The following is a 17,671-nucleotide window of genomic DNA, read 5'->3' on the forward strand; positions in this document are numbered from 1 at the left end:
TCACATAATAATGACCCATTAAAAACTGTAGCACGAGTTACCAGTAGCACGAGTTACCGATGTAGCACGAGTTACCATAGCCCACTTCCCCTGTACCAGCAAAGGTAATGCAAAATCTACCACTTGGCAGCAATAGAGGATCTCCCAACTACATGAATATGCATTTATATGTGGCCATGATATTGGTATGTTCAGCTTTCTAGCAGCAGTGTAGCCAGTGTGGGGGGGGGGGGGAGGGAAGGGGGCAGCCTGCCCCATGACAAACTAGAATTATGCAGTTCGTAATTAAGGTGCCCATACACACACACACACAAAAGTGTGTAAATAACAAAGGTTTGTAAATAAAAAATAATATGCAATATGCAAATAAGCTCATTAATATTCATAAATATGCAAATAACATGCTACAAAATTATACAGCACATCAGGCCACCATATCCAACCAAACCAAGTTTGAAGTTGATTGGTTATTGTGTTTATTAATGAAAATGTAGGCAAAATTTGTAAATAAGCTCATTGATATTCATAAATATGCAAATAACATAACACAAAACTACACAGCACATCAAGCCACCATTATTCTATCACCATACCGGTACCAAGTTTGTAGTTATTGTGTTGGAGCTGTACAGTGGATTAATGAATTTGCTTCCGCCGGACAGCCAAACAAAGAAAGAAACAAACAAACAAGAAGGCAACCACACGTGTGGAGGCCAAAAATTAAAGAGAAAAGTGACCTCCTGTCGCAGGAAAATTAAAGTAAAAATATGGAAGGCAAAGATAGAGATAAGATTCAAGGAGCCAGTTTCCACCCCGATCATGTGCCAAAATAGTGTAAATTTATTTATACCAAATTTTTGCACACACCAATAAAGTCCTTTTTTTTAAACTTTACATTGTACAGTCTCTCTAAAAAAACATGCTATTTAGCATATATCCCACTATCAATACCTGGTCAAAATGATGCAACCAAAATTTTTAGCCCTCCACCCCCTAGGATCTAGCCTAAGAACCACTCAATTAATATGGGCCTCATGGAAGAACAGAGGATACCTTAAAACATCCACTGAATGAGTAACCCAGGCAAAAGAAGAAATAAAACAAACAAAATAGATACTGGAAATCCTGAGATTAACAGCCACAGTGACATTGTGGATACTGAGATTTGTATAGTTCTGAGATTTGTATTGGAAATTGGTTTGTTGTTGAGTGTAATGAGGCTCATTTTCCAGCTTAGTGAAGTGATTGAAAACAGGAAATGGTCTCAACCAAAAGATGACCAAACATTCTATAACTCAGAAAGCAATTTTTAAAAAACTTACAGAGCAAATAACCATGAACATTAAAAGTTTTGTGAGGGAATTTAGAGTCAAATAACATGGAAGTAAAAGTTTTATCAATTGTTGACTGTTCAATTTAACTGTTTAAATTTAAGCCCTAGAATAAAATAACCAAACAGGATCAAGCAAGGCGTATGTAAGGCTGGGATGTTTGTATGTAATGTGTGTGGTACATTGTATGCTGCCAGTACATACACTGAATAGTGTTATTTGTACATAGATGGGTTATTTGGGGGGTTATTTGTACATAGATTGAGTTATTTGATCATTACATCAGTTGTTGAGGAATTGTTAACAAAAAAAAATTGACATTTAGATGAACAATACCATTTTATATATGGCGGACAAACTGTAGCACGAGTTACCGAGTACGAGTTACCATGTTTTTGCCAGTCAATGTAAAACTATGAGGGGCACAACTTTTAAGGTATACCAAAACAAACCTTATTATAGCAATTACTTATCATATAATCAATAAGGCTTTAGTGTTTTTGTTTTAGCACACCATCAAAATAAAAATGAGTGATTTTTAAGCATGTCCTCTGCTCGTAGTAGCACGAGTTACCGATTTTACAGCTGTCCCATACATACAAAAGTTGATATCCTGAATTAGCAATACTATGAGGATCTAGCCTTGAATGTTGGGTATTAAAATACAAAAAATACAGATTCCAATCAAATCAATTTAAAAGCTGGAGCACAAAGTATGTAAAAGGACGCCATAAAGTGTAGCGCGAGTTACCGTGGAATTGCCCATCTACACATGGTTTCCCTGTACCACGAATGCTGCATGATGACAAAACAGATGTAGACATCGGTAAGAAGATACCTTTGCCTTGTAGAAAACAAACAAAACCAAACAAATAAAAGAATAATCATTGTATTGCTTTATTCTTGTTTTCTTAAAGTAGTAAATATATGCAAAGAATGAGCAAGATACAATGTACATCCTGTTTCAAGAAAATTGTACATCATTCGATATTTTGGTTTATGTTGTGACCAAACGCAATGATGTGTGGCGTTATAAGTGATCCGTATGTGTAAAGCAAATAAGGCTACACATGCCTCTTTACATTTTTACATTTCGTAAAATATTTTTTCCATTTATTTCAAAACAATATACAACATAATACAATATATAAGTTTTTTTTGTTGAAAGTTTACAAAATCTTCCACATTTATAAATATACGATTCTTCTTAATGACTTCGGTGCGAGAGCCCCAACTATATAAATCAAAACTAAAGTGTATTACATTCTTAAAGAATGATGTAAAGGTCTCCTTGTAACTTTGTTTTCTTCCCACATGTCAGATGAACTTTTGCTTCAAATTATAAAACTACCATTCATTCCATATGGCATGCGTGGCAGTTCTTTCTCCGACTACGAAACTTCCATTATAAAATGATAATACTTAACAAATAAAATATCCGAAATCAAGGTGTGGGTCTTGAGTTTTGTTTAGGTCCGGCTGGGTCTCGGAAAACTTATGCAGAATTTAAACCATGTTTGACGAAAGAGACTCAAATTTATACCAATTTTAAGGAATTGTCTGTTGAAAATTGAGGTAAAACATCATAGAGCACCATAAGTGTTGTAATAATAATAACAAGGTTAGATTTATTAAATTTTGGATTCTTTTTTCCCCATTTTGTTTAGAAATGTTGAAAACACATCCTTTCTTTAACCAGGGACTGTGTATGAAGGGACTGAAAACCACTTCCACTCAATGTACTATGCGAGTTGCTGGTTTGCAAATTATCCTCATTTGAGCAAGCCTTTGGAATAGCCTACATATAATAGGATCATTTGGCTAGTTCAATGTTCAATTGCAAGATTTATAAATGGTATAAAAACAAGTACTGAGTATAATAATCTGTTTATTTTTTCGGCCCCAATATGTCCGTTAAAATGTCTGTAGGGAGGTACTCTGAACCCCAGCCCACCCCTGACTAGGCCAATATCCAATCCAGATGCGCGCATAATTGCACTTTTGGCATTCCCAGTTTTTTTTTAATATTTGGTTTCCCATCAGGAGTCCTGGGTCTAGAAAATCAATCGGACAGGAGACAGGCTGGTCAATTGTGCTATGCAGTATTAAACCAGCAAAACATGAGCCTATGTTATCTGATTAATGATTACACGGCTGAATGTTGCCATACAACGCTTTGTTTGGAATGTGGTCTCGCCAGCTGACATTTAAAACCCGACACAACAGTTACAGTGGCGTACCGTGGCCGCTCCTACCCCGCGGGGACGGGGGGCTGACGAAAATTCAATTTTGCCGCCCCTTCCTCAACAGCCCGAAAAGGTTGACCCAATTCTTTTTCGGTGGTTTGAAAAAAAGTGAAGAGCAAAAAAAAAAAACTAAAGGATTTCAGAGGCTAGCGCCCTAAAGCCCCCCAAGAAAAATATGTGCATGACTTTATGTGTATCTTCCATTGAGTCAGGCCTCCATTCTATTAATAAAGGTCCAAGTTTCTGACACATACAACAGATTAATTGCTTTCAACACAGGCCTTAAAAAGTCTGATCTTATGAGGTCAGACTTACAGATCTATCGCAAGCAGTCCATGCTTAGGCTTTCTTGCATCTGAAGTCATGAAATGAATCTGGAATGTATACCCCAGGTATTTGAATTAGACATTTTCCAGTGCCACTCTATTGATGGTCTTTACATTTGATGTGTTGGACAAGTCAAGGAGGAGTGTCTTTGTTTTTCCTTCATTGAGGTTCAGGCCCACTGCATTGGATGCTGGTTCTACACTCTGCAACAGTGATTCGGCTTTGCTGATCGATGTACATATAGCAAGGAGAGCGATGTCATCAGCAAAATCAAGATCATTGAGGCTGGTCGCTGGATAGTGTCTGCTTTTTCTAGGCTCAATAAGAATCCCTGTCCCATCATGTATGTTCTCCAATGCATGGTGCATAACATAGTCCAGAACTCTAATGAAGAGGAATGGTGCCAAAGTGTCACCTTGATGAAGGACTCCTGCTTTATATCTTGAAAGGTCAGGTTTGTTTTTCATCTGGAGAGATGATAATAGCTGTCATAAGAGTTGTCATAAATAACCTTTATAGTACCTTAAGGGATCTAAAATGAGCGTTTATTGCGTTTCGACATTATTTTTTGTGGGACATGAGAGCACCTCAGACCTATCGAATTGCATTCTGAATATGAAGCATGTCTTTCTGATATCAAATAATTTTCATTTTTGAAAATTACAATATAATCTAAATTTTATGACAAATTATAAAAATTTGATATTTTTCAAATTTTGATATATAACAGTCCTCGAAAGTAAATTGTATAAATCTAATGACATATTCTTACAGTGTATGTAGCAGGGAGGAAAAGCCGACGGTCAATTGAAAATTTTGACCTTTCATATTGAAGATATGGATTTTTTCCCAAAAAGACATAATTTTTTTTGGTGTTTTGGGAAAAAATCCATATCTTCAATACTGAAAAGTCAAAATTTTCAATTGATCGTCGGCTTTTCATCCCACCTACATACACTTTAAGTATAAATCATCAGATTTATAAAGTTTACTTCAAGTACTGTTAAATATCAAAAATATCAATTTTAATGATTTGCCATAAAATGTGTATTAAATTGCGAATTTCAAAAAATCAAAATTATTTGATATCAGAATGACATTCTTCGTATTCAGAATGCAATTCGATATGTCTGATGTGCTCTAATGTCCCACAATAAATACTGTCCAAACGTTCATACCCCAGCCCTTAAATGATTTTGAGAATACCCCAGAGAATACCGTATGCAAACAGGATATCAAATGTGTTCATGATGAGCCAAGTCAAATGAAGTCTATGAAAACCATTGCTAGTGTGAGATTCCTTTCCCTCATTCCCTCGATTATTCTCCTCAATGCTAGAAGCTGTGCGATGGTAGAAAGTTTTTCTGTGAAACCAATTTGATTCCAATGAAGAAGGGGGATTACATGAGGACATACATCTATTCAATAACATACGATTATATATATTTGCTCATATGCTGGAGAGGCAGATCCGTCTTTGAGAGAGAGAGAGAGAGATCTCCTTTCTTGGGGATAGGAATGATGGCAAAAATCAAGACTTTAGTTTTGTCAAAATCAGAGATTTTGAATAAAGCGCAGGAACCGTTGTTTAATTATTGCGATGGAAATATTAGTCAAACCCGTACATGATGCTCATAACACAGTATGTACATGGCGTACAGGACAGTCAAACACACATCAAAGGACTGTGCCGTAGCACAAAGGATGGAGTGATATGCACTGGCGACATCAGCGCTGGTAGTAAATTTCAATTTTCACTGCTTTACCTCAGTTGTTCGGCTAAAAATTAAAAGTGGACATATCTGACAGTAAAAGCTAACATTTCATTGAAAAAGAAATAAACTCCTCAACTTAACTAAAGTTTGGAAATTTTTTTAATCATCTGTATCTCAGATTATTTGTGACATTGTCAATGGACACCTCATTTGATACAACCTTTTTCATGGCTGAGTACAATTGTCTTGTGAATGTAGTGGGTCTCAAACAGCATGTACCGATTTGAACATCTGCTTTTCAGGCAGATGTATCATACTTCAGAGAGCTCTGACAGGATATCCTGGGGGATGAGAGATCAAGGGCTTTGATTGCTTCTTCCATTTTAGCTAACCTAGTGGATGTAAAAAAACAGGAAAATGAGCTTTGGGAGGTAGGTTGGTCATGCCTCACTCTAGTAAATAACCAGCAAACCACCCAGCCCACCACCAACCACCACCAAGCAAGACAAGAGCTTATACCAAATAAACAGAATTAATACTAAATAAACAGAATTAAGCTATGTCTTCACACCATGAGGCTGAATAATGTAATCAGTGTTGCCAAAACTTTTCAGTGCCAAAGCATGACTAGCCTGACAAAAGTTTTTCAATGTCAGGTTATATAAATATTATAGAACGCTTACATTTTTAAACCACAAAACATTCTAACATCATGCTATTTAAGTGTTGACATAAGATTTTTAAACATTTGCACAAATTTTACAGTAACATTTTGACAACACAAAAAGAAAACAAGTTATAAAACCTTTTTTCAAATTAATAACTTGACATTTAAATTCATATAAACATTTTATAATATTTTGAAAAATGGTTAAGAAAAACCATTGCTTAACATTCATGCAGTAGATTGTGAGTGTTAAACATATAGTGTATTATATTTTTACAGACACACCTGCTGAGATCTTGGCTCGTGGCCCAAAAGCTCTCAAAGCTTACCAAAAAGCATTACAAGAGGGAAGCAAACATGTGTACAGAACTCGACTAATGCTGGTCGGTCAAGAAAGAGTCGGAAAGACAAGTCTCATTAAAAGCCTCACTGGACAAAGGTACAAAGTAGGGTGTGTCATTTTGTGTAATTAAATGAATCAACACTTTCTTAAAATTGCAGTGTACAAAATAATGGTGCTGACCTATGCATGTGATGTGTGGTATGCACGTTGCAAAAAGACTTGCTGCAAGGAGTGTGTAATCTGAAAAAGCAGGCTAGTTAAAGATTTCAATGTTCTGTAGACCCTTATTCTTCCTGTATTGATGTTTTAAAATTCATAAACAAAATTGTCCTTATATATGCATTCATTTAAGATTAGTCAAAATTGACAACACACAATGCATGTGTCAAATTTGCGTAGATAACATGTCTCTGCTTTCCTAGTGTTACCAAAAATCTGGAAAGTCCTTTAATATCTGGTCAAATTTTGGTCATATTTCAGTTTTAATGAATCTGAAGAAATCACTGATGGTGTCGATACTAGAACATTTGTAGAAGTCCCAAAAGATGGTCCATGGAGAGTACACAAGACAGCCAGTACAGGTATGTGTTTTTTCATTCTTCTTGCTATTGACATTAAGGAATCGGATATTAACGTTTGCACAGTATTTTTTGTGGGAGCTGAGAGTACACCAGACATATCAAATTGCATTTTGAATACAAGGAATGTCCTTCTGTCTTTCTGATATCAAATAATTTAGATTTTTTGAAATTCCCAATATAAATTTAATGACAAATTATTAAAATTTGATGTTTTTAAATTTTTGATATGTGACACGATCTGGTCCGTGGGGGCCAAAGGCGGCAAATTTGAAACTGATAAAAAAATATGGAGTAAAAAACAATAAAATACATAAGAAAATAGGTATTAAAAAAAGACCTTTGGTGTTTTCAGTAAATGATAGCCTATTGTATGTATAATGTAATAATTACAGGAACTCAAGTTTAAAAAATTCCTCCTTTGGCCCCCATGGATCAGATTGTGTCACACATATTTAACAGTCCTCGAAGTAAACTTTATAAATCTAATGACATATACTTATGTGTATGTAGCTGGGATGAAAGGCTGACGATCAATTCAAAATTTTGACCTTTCATATTGAAGATATACATTTTTTCCAAAAAAAACACAAGTTTTTTGGTGTTTTGGGAAAAAAACATATCTTCAAGATGAAGGTTCAAAATTTTCAATTGATCATCGGCTTTTCATCCCAGCTACATAGTCCGGTATATACTGGAATTTAATGATGACCACCTCAGGACTCTACCAAACTGATTTTTAGCTTCCTTTTAGGGTCCTACATGTATAAGAAATTCAAAATGTTAACAAAAAATAATTTCCGGCACTCCACTAAAATTTCAAGTTGCTCAAATATGGTTAACATGCACCGCAAATTATTCCTCTCATTGCAAGGATTCAGAAAAAGTATATTTTGACCTACCTGCGACATCTTCGGGTGGTTAGTTTTATTGGTCACCCAGGGGCCAAAAATTAAAAAATGCTCTGATTTCAACAAAATTGCTCTCAAATTGCTTGTCATGTAAAAACAAGCCAAAATAGGAATAGTTGTAACCATGTAGGATGTTTCTTTACCTAGGAAACATCACAACATAGGTTGTGGTCAATAGGCTGTAATGGGGATTGACCATCATTGGCCAATTGTCAATAACAAAGCATTTTAGACAGTGCAAACAATTCCCTATTTGACTTGTTTTTACATGAGCAATTTGAGGCAACTTGCGTTAAAATTGCACCATTTTTAATTTTTGGCCCCTGTGTGGCCAAAAAAATGACCAACCCCAAAAAATTAATGACATCAAGTACGCTTTATGATAGTTACCCTCTTGTGAGACTTAGGGTTAGTCCTTCATTATGAAGAAACATGTGAGTTAGTCCTTCATTATGAAGGAACACAATATGCAAATATATAGGGTTAGGGGTCAGATATTATATTTGCATATAATGTTCCTTCATAATGAAGGATATACCAGATTTAGGTCAACTTTAAAGCATTTTTACTTTGTTTTCTAGTCACCCCTGTATACTGCTCATATCACAAAGTCTCCCCTGATTGCAACTTCCAATGTTGTCATTGACTGCACCAAATGTGCTTTGTGTAATTGAAAGCTTTCTGAGAAATATTACGTTTGTATCATATCGTCGGTCACAACACATAGTGGCGTACGTGAAGGACAAATTACGTCTCCGAGCAAAACGTTTTTTAAGGATATGCTACTATAGTAAGGGAGTCGATACTCTTCCACTGTTATCTCTCAGTGGCTCGATTCCATTTAAAATTAAAGTTTAAGGTTCAAACTATTAAACTTCATCTTTAATAGTTAACAAGGAGTAACTATTATAGGATATTAGCTAGCTCTAAACCTATACGCCACTATGTGAAACGGAAAATTTGGAAAATGGCTATACGCCACTATGTGTTGCGACCGACGATATGTTGTCAAAGTGTCTCTGAACAGTTCTTTTGAACTGAAATTGGTATTTCATAATTGTTATTATCCGGGGTTATTATCTGGTTCATTTATAGATTTTGCCAAACATGTGGAAAACCAACTCGAGGATGCAGTGTCTGCATTGATGGTACAGAAGCTTACAGAAATAAAGGAGGACAGACTTGATAGTGAAGAGAGAGCCGGCACAGAATTTGGTGATGACGACCAAACAAAAACATCAGGGGCTGGTATGCATGAACAAAATTTTCTTGAAAACATAATAATTGCAACAAAGGTATATTAAGTTGAATCAGTGCTGCCGACAAGGGGGGAGGTGGGGGGTAACCGGGGGCGTTACCCCGGGGTCCTAGGGGGCCCGTAAAAAGTGAAGAAAAGATACTTTATTATGGGGCAGTGAAAGCAAAGAAAACTGACCTCAGGGGCCCGTGAAAGGTTCAGAAAAGATACCTTGCAATTCAGGCATATTTTCTTTGCTTTACTATACGGGCCGACAAAGGTCTCTTTTCCTAGGCCTAAGGTATCTCTTCTTTGCTTTTTACGGGCCCTCCGAGGTCTCTTATTTTTCTTTTTATGGGTCCATTAAGGTATCTTTTCTTTGCTTATTAAGCTCTTTTACATACTCACTAAGGTCTCTTTTCTCTCCTTTACGGGCCTATGGTATCTTTTCTTTTTTTACGGGCCCACTACAGTCTCTTTTCTTTGCCTTTACGGATCCATTATAAGGTCTGTTTCTTTGCTCTTTTACGGCCCATAAAAAGCAAACAAAAGTAACGGGCCCATAAAAAAACAAAGAAAAGAGATTTTATTTAAAAAAAAAAACAAGATAGCCTTTGAAGAACACACTTTAATAAATATATCACTTGAATTTACTCTTTGCTTTTGCCAAAATGATCATCCTCGATATAATGAAATCTTCGAGAAATCAGGGGAGTGCAGCTTAATCGTGGGAACACAAATTGCAAATTTTCGCGCGCAATGAGCCCTTCACTTTTGGCAATTTTTCCGCGCTTCGCACAGAGTTTTGTTTCAAATTGGCAAATTTTTTGCACTTCGCGTGGAAGTTAAGAGAAACTTAATCTGGGAGCAAAATGCCGTTCATATTGCAAATTTGTGCGTACTTCGCACGCATTTGTCTACTTCAATGTTCATATTTGATTATTGGCAGCTAAACATGCTACTTTCGCTCCGCTGCAACATATGTTCAAGGATTTTACACCAATCTCCCTCCCCCATATTACAAAGAAATTTATGCCACTGTTGCCCCCACCACACACACAGACTTTTTCAAAGGGTCCCGTGCGTTCACATTGTCCCCGGGCCCGCAATGGCTCTCGGCGGCACTGAGTTGAATGCCAATTTCTAAATTTGGATGGTGAAAAGTGAGGGGATATGGTTATATAAATCAGGTTACCCATTCTTAATCCAAGGGATGAATGGGAAATGTTATAAGGCCAGTTGCATCAATTATTATTCATTAATGATTCTGTCTGTAAAGCAATGGATACCTACTTAAGCCACTGTTTCATGCACTGTTAATGGAATATGCCACAAAATAATAATTAAATGCAAAATAATTAATGTTGTTATTACCTGGCCGTGAATACACTGCAAGGTCTTGAAACACTGCTGGTGCTTCAGGCAACCCACATTTTGATGACTACTATTTGCTTTGGCGAGTTTTGACCAAACTTTGTCTCAAGCATCACTGTCGATAATGACACATGATACATGACTAGATCTGGGTCAAAGGTCATGCTAGGTCACTAGGGTCAAAAATGTAATATCAGCTTAAAATGCTATTCTCTGCACAAATTTCATAGCAATTTTGGGTCAATGGTCATTTAGGGGTTATTTCCGGTCATTTACCAAATACCTTTAAAATACTTCTTTTCCCCAACACATGACATAGCACAAAGTTAGTATTTGCACACATGCATTGACAATAAGCTCTTGTACAACGGTTAAACTCCAAGATGGGGTCAACGGTCATTTAGGGGTAATTTCGGGTTTGCAACTAAATGACTATATCTTGCACAATTTAACTCTCATGCATGAGCATGAGGTAACATCAAAAGTTCCTAGCTTGCTGCATTATCTTGGGGTCAGAGTTGATAATGACATACCATGTCATGTTCTAGGATGAACACTTACTAGTTGTTGTTTTTCTCCAAAAAAAATAGTTTTGACCAAACGTGTGGAAAACATATTGCAACAAAGTGAAAAACCAACATATGAACCAGGAAATGACTCGGGAGAAGAGCCAGAAGATGACAAGAATGTTGAGGCTGCATCATTAAGTGCTGGAACTGAAAAGCAAGGTATGTTTATTACAAATATCATCATCAACATCATCATCATCATTTTACAATGTTAGCATTCATTACCGTTACCCTCCTCCTAAAAGATTGTTCGGCATATGTAAGGTGGAAATAATAAGACTCATGACACATGCACATGCACATGTTTCATAATGCGTGACTGGTGAATTTATGTGAGTGAGAGTTGGGACAAAAGCCAAATAATTTCTGCCTATATAAGCTGAAAAAACTTCACTGTCCATCCTGTACCGCCTCCATCTTTGATCTTCATATTCAAATATGACATATATTCAACGTACCATACGTACCATATAAGTTTCAACGTCTTGTTTTCTGTATGTGTTTAATCGTACAATTACATGGATAGTACTAAATCTGTTCCTAAAACCACAAAAACAGTTGGTGATATAATGCATAAATTCTCTTTAGCTGGTCTATGCATCTGGAATTCCCTTCCTATTTCCATCCGGGAGGCACGCTCAACTCTTTCGAAAGTTTTTAAAATTAACCTGTCTGATTCAAAATCAGTAATCAATAATCTTCTATATATTGTTTTCATTTTTTTGTATATTTTCCTGCCTCTTTCGTATCTACACCTAATCTATTTATATATTTGGCTTTTGCATCTATCTACTGCCAAACTATAACAAACAACAAACAACAATCATTTGTTATTTTCAATGGCAGCACCAGAATTCTTGTACTGTGGTGGGGAAGCATAAAGTTGTTAGGTGCATTGCACTGGTATAAAACTAACTTTTGCTTGCTATCTCACTGAATTATTTAAATATGTGAGAACAAACTTGCGGGGGGGGGGGGCTTTATACACCTTATCATTAAGCTAACTTGACAACTTTGTTTTCTGTTGTTTTTTTCCTTTAATATGACACCCACCATGCAGTTGTTCCAGAAACTATAAGAAAGAAAGTTGAACAGGGATTAGAAATGAACCAAGACGATTCCATAGACCACAAGGAGCTCCCAGAATTCCAGATATGGGACTTCGCTGGTCACGATGTGTATTATACTACACATCAGGTAAAAATAAGCACTATTCGTTCCATCACTGGATGCTTAAACGCAAGTCATTTTAGGTGGCCGCTTATTTAAAAATATGTATCCATATAGAACATCCAGAAACTGATCTGGCTGTTATTATTTTACTTTTAATCTTATGTTAGTACATTATTGGTTGGTTGGCAATGTTGCCATTAAAGCCATATTGTGACATTTGCTGAGGAGGATGCCCTCAATATTTTTTTTGAAATTCTGGTTTTCACACGATTGTAATTTATTTTAATAAACAAAGATATCCTGCAAAAATCAAGACTTTAGGTGCCGTAGTTTTGACAAACTCCGAGATTTTGAATAAAACGTCTCGTTTTTTTTTATTACGATGGAAATATCAGTCGAACACGTAGGCCTTTATGTGATGTATATCACAATACGTACACATTGTGCGGGTCGGTTATACACACACATCAAAGGGTCGTACTGTATTACGAATGCAGGAATAACATGCATTGGCGCTAGTAGTAAATTCCAATTTTGTTTGCTTTACCTCACTTGTTCGGTGAGGGGACATATCTGACAGTAAAAGTTAACATTTTATGCAAAAGAAATACTGATTTTTTTTAAATAGAAATGTTACAATATGGCTTTAAATGGGAATCTTACTCAAGATGTACATGTAAGCAATGCCATATCGGTGGTTTTTGGATGTGAGAATCACCTTTTTTAGGTGTATTTGGACATGAAAATGTATTGCAAATTGTAATAAATATAAATGGAATCTTGCATTGAAACTAACATTATGACACCTGTTTTGTCCAACTGGTGGGATGGCTGATGAGCCTATTATTTTCACATCATGACAACACTGTAGTTTCAAGGACAAATCTGTCTCGTTTGAAGAAACTCACTCCTTTATAGTTTTTTTTTGCGGAATATCAATTTTAAACAATTTATTTTCTCAAAAAAGCAGTCATTTTCATTGTCCTCATAATATTAGTTTTCCAAATGAATGATATGATGTTATTCAAGCAATATATATATATGCCCTTTAATGACTTTATATAAGATTCACCAGATGGATGCATGCACTCTTTATAATTTGTATTGTTTGCCATTGGTATGATACTTTGACTTTTTTTTGTCTTGGTTTAGGTTTTCTTAAGCCACAGAGCCATCTACATTGTGGTATTTGATCTTCGTCATGACCTCAATCAACCTGTCAATGTTCAGATTGACCAGGTAAGTAAAGCAAACTTAATAGCATACATCAGTGTTGCCATCAGTTTCATTGACACATTGTCTTCAGCAGCAGTAGTATCATTGCCTTCCAGTTACTTAACAATATTAACTGAGCTCTATAATTTTTTTAATCCCATATTTGAAACACACATTTAGGATCACAAATATTGTAAAAATTTGTTGTTAATAAGCATGTGTGCCTATTAACGAGTTGCTCGGACGGTAATTTAAACTTTTTTTTTTTTTCTTTTAATTTACAAAAAAAAATGAAAAAGTTTAACAAACTAAACCTTACCCAATAATGCTTGTCAAAGAACCTGGGCGGTAACTTCTTACATCATCTCTGGGCTTTCAGAACACTGATAGATATGGACTACACAACACTGGAACTAACACATCACAACAAACCTTCAAAAAGACAGGGAGTATATGCCATCAGGACCAGGAGATTTAGATCAATCAAATTTCTTAAGACTGTCCACCATTTCACCTACTGTAATAGGCTCAAAAGAAAAGGGGGTTGCATCATGTAAAGGAATATCATCAACATGTACAGTAAGGAAATCTATACATCCATAGTATATTTAGAATGCCAATTTTTTTATTTCAATTATTAATATTAGCTGAATTCCTAATTGCTACATTAGCGCGGATTTAAATAGCAGATTTTTCCAGAGGATTCAAAGAGCTGTAATTTTGCTGCACTGGTGAATAATCAGATCGCATTAACTAGGCTGGTTGTAGCCATACACGGTGCAAACCTATCCATACTTAGATTGTAAGTAGTGGCATAGCGTCATAGGGGCACAGGTGTGCATGCTACCAATAGATTAAAAAATTTAGAAAATCCCGTCGGAAAATGGCAGAAAAAGAGCTTGTGCCCCCATCAGTTCTGGTGTGCCCCCCCTCCCACCGTGGTTATGCCAATTTGAAGTCTCTAATCAAGATCTTTTTTAATGACTGTCAGAAACACCTATGAATTTAGTATGTTACCATAAGACAGATTATTGTCAATTCCTTAATAAAATATTTTCCTGTTTAATGCAAGAGATATTTTTTTTTCAGAATGAGTCCAGATTCCATGAGTTAACAGGTCTAGGATTCTTGGATTTCTGGATGCAGTCTATTTACGCATATGCTACAACCAACCAGCAACCCTGTGATGAGAAGAAACCTGATCAGCTATCACCAGCCATATTTATAGTGGGAACTCACCGAGATAGCTCTGATATCAGCACTGATCCAAAAGAAAGAAAAAGATTGGTAAATATAGTATCTATTTAATAACAATTTATTTTATTATTATAGATCATCCAAAAGGAAGTCTTATGGCAGAACGATTAGTGTGTGGATGGGAGGGGGGAGGGAGGTTGTATGTGTGTATAAACACTGTCAAATGTCTAATGGGCTATTCCAGTTGAAATCCATTTCTGCTAATGTAGAAGATTTCGGAAATATCTTCCGTAGGGGAAGTATGTTTTTCATATGTAATTGATCAGGTTTATCATTTTGAAACTCATGCTTTCCCATATTCCCTTTACCTATATCTTCCACAACTGGAGTGAGTATTTCAGGTAGAAGTTCACAATTGTCTATTCTAGTCAAAACTCATACTTATTTGTAGTAAAGTATTTAATAAGTATTTGTCTGTTTTGAGATAATGGAAATGAAGTTCAAGTTATACATCCCAGCTGCTGAGCTGCACAAAGCTAAATTATGATGGGCAAGCTAATACACGCATTGATGATAATAATAGGAAATGGAATGAAATAACAATTTTTTTATTTGACTTTATCTGTTGGCTCAAAATTAAAAGGGGACTAGATCAATGAAAACTAACATTTTGAAAAAAGAATCTATTCTCTATTGAAATCGCACATTATTGTTTTAATAAATCGCATTAAAATGGTGACCACTAAACTATGCCAAAGATTAACAATTTAAGTACATAACTTTCGACATTTTCCCCTATTTCCATAATAGATATCTGAAAAGTTCAAGAGCATCTATGACATGATAGCTGATAAGCCATATGAGGAACATGTAGTCAGCCAGCCTTATGCTGTAGAGAACAGCTCAGATAGCCAGGTAGATGCAGAGGTAAGCAGCGGTGTTTTCTTTGATTTAAAGAGACATCAGTTACTGCTGATTTTAGGCACAACACTCTAGCTGAGCATGAAATTTAGTTGTGACATATAATTATTTATCATGCACCACATAATTTGTATATTCTTATTAACTACAGTATATAATCTGTTTTATTTTTATTTTGCTTTATCATATTGCAATTCTGGTTTGTTTCAGCTGTCCTCACTTAGGAAGCACGTAGTATCTGTTGCTGGCCAAGAAACCTACATGGGAGAGAAGATTCCACTTAAGTGGCTCAAATTTGAGAAGTCTGTAGCAGAGGCTATCAAGGAAGGCAAACACTTCATGGAACTGAAAGAAGTAAATTAACTAGGGGCTATGATGTGTTATTTGGGGTTGAATAAAGTTTACCCTTTCAAAGAGCATTTGTGCTATGCTCTAAAATCAGTTTTGTACATCTTGTGACATTTGCCCTCTTCAGATAGAAAAATAAACCCATAAAACAATGTATAAGCTGTAACTCTTCAGAAAGAAAAAAAATCCATAAAACAATGTATAAGCTGTAACTCCAAAACATGTCTGTCTGAAGCTCAACAAGTACCCTTCTAAGTTTGTTCATGACTTCACATCCTGACCTGCCAGGACTGACACGACTGACGAACCTAGGCCTAATGCTACTGTCATCTTGCCATACGTAGCTGGGACCTCTGAAGCTATACGCAAAGTTTTTCGAAAGAAAAACCTTCGCGTTTACTTCAAAACGACCAATACTCTTAAACAGCAACTTGTACACCCCAAGGACCCAATTCCCAAGGATCTCCAGCCAGGAGCTATCTACTCTATTCCTTGTGGATCTTGTGACCAAGTTTACATTGGTGAAACTGGCAAACCTTTGAAGAAGAGAACCAGTGAACACCAAAGAGACACCAACTCTGGCAACACACAAAAATCAGCTGTTGCTGAGCATGTGTGGCAAAACCAACACGACATTGACTGGGACAATACCAAGATTTTGGACATGAACACCAAGTGGTCTGAAAGGAAGTTCATGGAAGCTTGGCATATCCATTCCACTCCAGACAATTTCAATAGGGACAAAGGAGTGGACATTCCTCCTGAATGGAATAGATTATTCAAAAGGACCTCTGACCAAGTTAACTTGATAAGCTTGTTTGTTTTGCCACACAGGAAGTTCTCCTAAATTGATATATTGACACTTCTTGTCACTTCCTTTTGACATCCCTCCTCTTGACATTTTATGTCAATCTCTTTGACATGTCCCATTGACAGTTCCCCCCTAGTGTATATAAGGCGCATCATTATGTTTATTTAGTTGCTCTGAAGATGGCACTCGCTAGAGTTCCGAAAGCTCAGCCCTCTCAAAAGGACTTCTCTAGGGAAAGATCAAATCTTGCTCATGTTTACCGACCTAGAGTACCAAGTAATTTCAAATCATGTCTGGTAAATTGTCCCCTGTTTTTTGGTAGCTCACATTTGCATCCATCTGTCATTAATGTTCCCACAATTAACACTTACAAAAAGTAAATTCCAAGTACACAATGTTTTTATATATAACAGGTTCAAAGTATGGGCAACAAACATGGCATTCAAGCAGACAGCCTCTTCACAATGCTGGATTTTTACCATGATCTTGGTACCATTATCTACTTTGGAGGAGATGATAATACCAACAGCGACCTACAAGAAACGGTTATCTTAGACCCACAGTGGCTTATTGATATCTTCAAGAGAATCATCACAGTTTTGCCATATCAAAAACGGGTATGAAAGCTATGAAGTACTTATAAACACATCACAAAAAGTAACAGCTCCATTTTTGAAAGACAACTCAATAAATGTGCCTCCAATTTTC

The 17,671-nt window shown here is 36.1% G+C and overlaps 1 protein-coding gene across 1 annotated transcript in view; it reads left to right on the forward strand.

Moving 5' to 3' along the window:
• Window positions 1-2,101: 2,101 nt before the first annotated feature.
• LOC140157737 (uncharacterized) overlaps window positions 2,102-17,671 on the forward strand; it is a 54,341-nt gene continuing 38,771 nt past the window's right edge. The window contains exons 1-12 of the mRNA XM_072180984.1: window positions 2,102-2,157; window positions 6,566-6,725; window positions 7,110-7,210; window positions 9,214-9,366; window positions 11,320-11,457; window positions 12,359-12,495; window positions 13,624-13,710; window positions 14,776-14,973; window positions 15,694-15,810; window positions 16,015-16,158; window positions 16,580-16,951; window positions 17,377-17,580. Coding sequence (XP_072037085.1) covers window positions 2,124-2,157; window positions 6,566-6,725; window positions 7,110-7,210; window positions 9,214-9,366; window positions 11,320-11,457; window positions 12,359-12,495; window positions 13,624-13,710; window positions 14,776-14,973; window positions 15,694-15,810; window positions 16,015-16,158; window positions 16,580-16,951; window positions 17,377-17,580 — 1,845 coding nt within the window. The 5' untranslated portion in view covers window positions 2,102-2,123. The remainder of the gene's footprint in view (window positions 2,158-6,565; window positions 6,726-7,109; window positions 7,211-9,213; window positions 9,367-11,319; window positions 11,458-12,358; window positions 12,496-13,623; window positions 13,711-14,775; window positions 14,974-15,693; window positions 15,811-16,014; window positions 16,159-16,579; window positions 16,952-17,376; window positions 17,581-17,671) is intronic.

Source organism: Amphiura filiformis, chromosome 7 (genome assembly GCF_039555335.1).
Source record: "Amphiura filiformis chromosome 7, Afil_fr2py, whole genome shotgun sequence".
Classification (NCBI taxonomy): domain Eukaryota; kingdom Metazoa; phylum Echinodermata; class Ophiuroidea; order Amphilepidida; family Amphiuridae; genus Amphiura; species Amphiura filiformis.